Raw genomic sequence first — 1,647 nt, 5'->3', positions numbered from 1 at the left:
AAATAATTGTTAATGATTACGTTAGTTTAGAAATACACGGTTTTTGCGATGCTAGCAAAAAGGCATACGGGGCTTGCCTTTATATCAGATCTGTCGACGATATTGGCGTAACCACTTCTCAATTAATCTGCTCGAAATCAAGGGTCGCCCCTTTAGATGTCGAAGACATATGTCATTTAGAACTATGCTCTGCTCTTTTACTAGTGAATTTATTTTCAATAGTTCATCAAGCTTTACGTCGATCAATTATACATAAAACGGTTTTTTGGTCTGATTCAATGAATTGGATAAAAAAGGCCTCACACACTCTTCCAACCTTTGAAGCAAATCGTGTCGCCAAAATTCAAGCTTTATCGATACCTCATGAGTGGCGACACATAGCAACCGAATATAATCCCGCAGATCTCGTATCGCGAGACCTATTGCCAAAGGAGATAATCGACAACTCATTTTGGCTGAATGGTCCTGGTTGGTTTAAACAAGCGGAAGAAGACTGGCCCGAATCCAAATTTATACACATACGTGTATAATAAAAATCGTTCAGCAACAAGCATTTTCAAATGAATTAAAAATGTTAGAATCGAACAAAAACTTTAAAGGGAATTTAACTGTACTTGCTCCCTTTTTAGACGTTGAAGGCATCCTCAGGGTCGGAGGTCGACTTAGCCAATCCGACCTCAGTTATTCAAGAAAACATCTGATCCTTCTGCCTCAAGGTCACATGGTTACAAATCTTATCATTCGCGAGAAACATTTAACTCTCTTTCACGCAGGCACACAAGCCACGCTTAACGCTACTCGCGAATTCTACTGGATGGTCAACGGAAAAAATGCAGTCAAGAATATAATACGACATTGTGTCACTTGCTGTCGCGCAAAACCACAAACCCCAAACTATATCATGGGAGATCTGCCAAAAAATCGCACAATCTTTAAAAGGGCTTTTTTGCAATCCGGAATCGATTTCTGCGGGCCGTTTTACATTAAAGAAAGAAAATTTCAAAATCGAAAAAAAAATAAGATCTATGTTTGCGTTTTCGTATGTTTCGCGACAAAGGCTGTACACATTGAAATCGTCAGCAATCTGACCACCGAAGCCTTTGTAGCTTGTTTGAGTAGATTTTTTTCAAGACGAGGAAAAAGCTCGGATCTGTATGGCGATAACGCTACTAACTTTGTAGGGGCAAAAAACGAACTTGCAAAAATTTCAGAATTTCTAAGATCTCAAAAGGTGAACGCAACAATCTCTCGTGTACTTGCTAATCATAATATCAATTGGCATTTCATGCCCCCGCGTTCACCTCACTTTGGTGGGCTCTGGGAAGCTGCTGTCAAATCGTTCAAGTATCATATAGTACGCGTTATCGGCAATCAACTTCTAACCTATGAACAATTTACTACACTTGCAACTGAGATCGAAGCAATTTTAAACTCCCGACCGTTAACACCACTTCCTTCTGATCCTAATGACCTAGCAGCCTTATCTCCCGGTCACTTTCTTATAGGTGACTCTTTAACGGGTGTGCCAGATAACGAATTGACGATAACACGATTTGACGGACTTGCCGTCAAGACGGCTTTCGTCTTGGCAGCAGGTTCAACAAATGAAGCAACATTTTTGGAAGCGCTGGAGTAAAGAATATTTGA

The 1,647-nt window shown here is 40.2% G+C and overlaps 1 protein-coding gene across 1 annotated transcript; it reads left to right on the top strand.

The window, feature by feature from the left end:
- Positions 1–278: 278 nt before the first annotated feature.
- LOC117173778 lies at positions 279–1,636 on the top strand. The gene is made up of 2 exons (XM_033362420.1): positions 279–468; positions 630–1,636. Exons 1-2 carry the CDS (start codon positions 279–281, stop codon positions 1,634–1,636), a joined length of 1,197 nt encoding a protein of 398 aa, XP_033218311.1.
- The last annotated feature ends 11 nt before the right edge of the window (positions 1,637–1,647 follow it).

Source organism: Belonocnema kinseyi, chromosome 5, assembly GCF_010883055.1.
Source record: "Belonocnema kinseyi isolate 2016_QV_RU_SX_M_011 chromosome 5, B_treatae_v1, whole genome shotgun sequence".
Classification (NCBI taxonomy): Eukaryota; Metazoa; Arthropoda; class Insecta; order Hymenoptera; family Cynipidae; genus Belonocnema; species Belonocnema kinseyi.
Note: the sequence above shows the minus strand (reverse complement) of the source record. Positions and strands in the feature narration are given on the sequence as shown.

Bases quoted from the DNA above. Each gene is read 5' to 3' on its own strand.
- LOC117173778 (XM_033362420.1), top strand. From the start codon at position 279: ATGAATTGGATAAAAAAGGCCTCACACACTCTTCCAACCTTTGAAGCA. The intron at 469-629 runs GTTGGTTTAAAC...CTCCCTTTTTAG, and splicing joins ATTTTGGCTGAATGGTCCTG to ACGTTGAAGGCATCCTCAGG.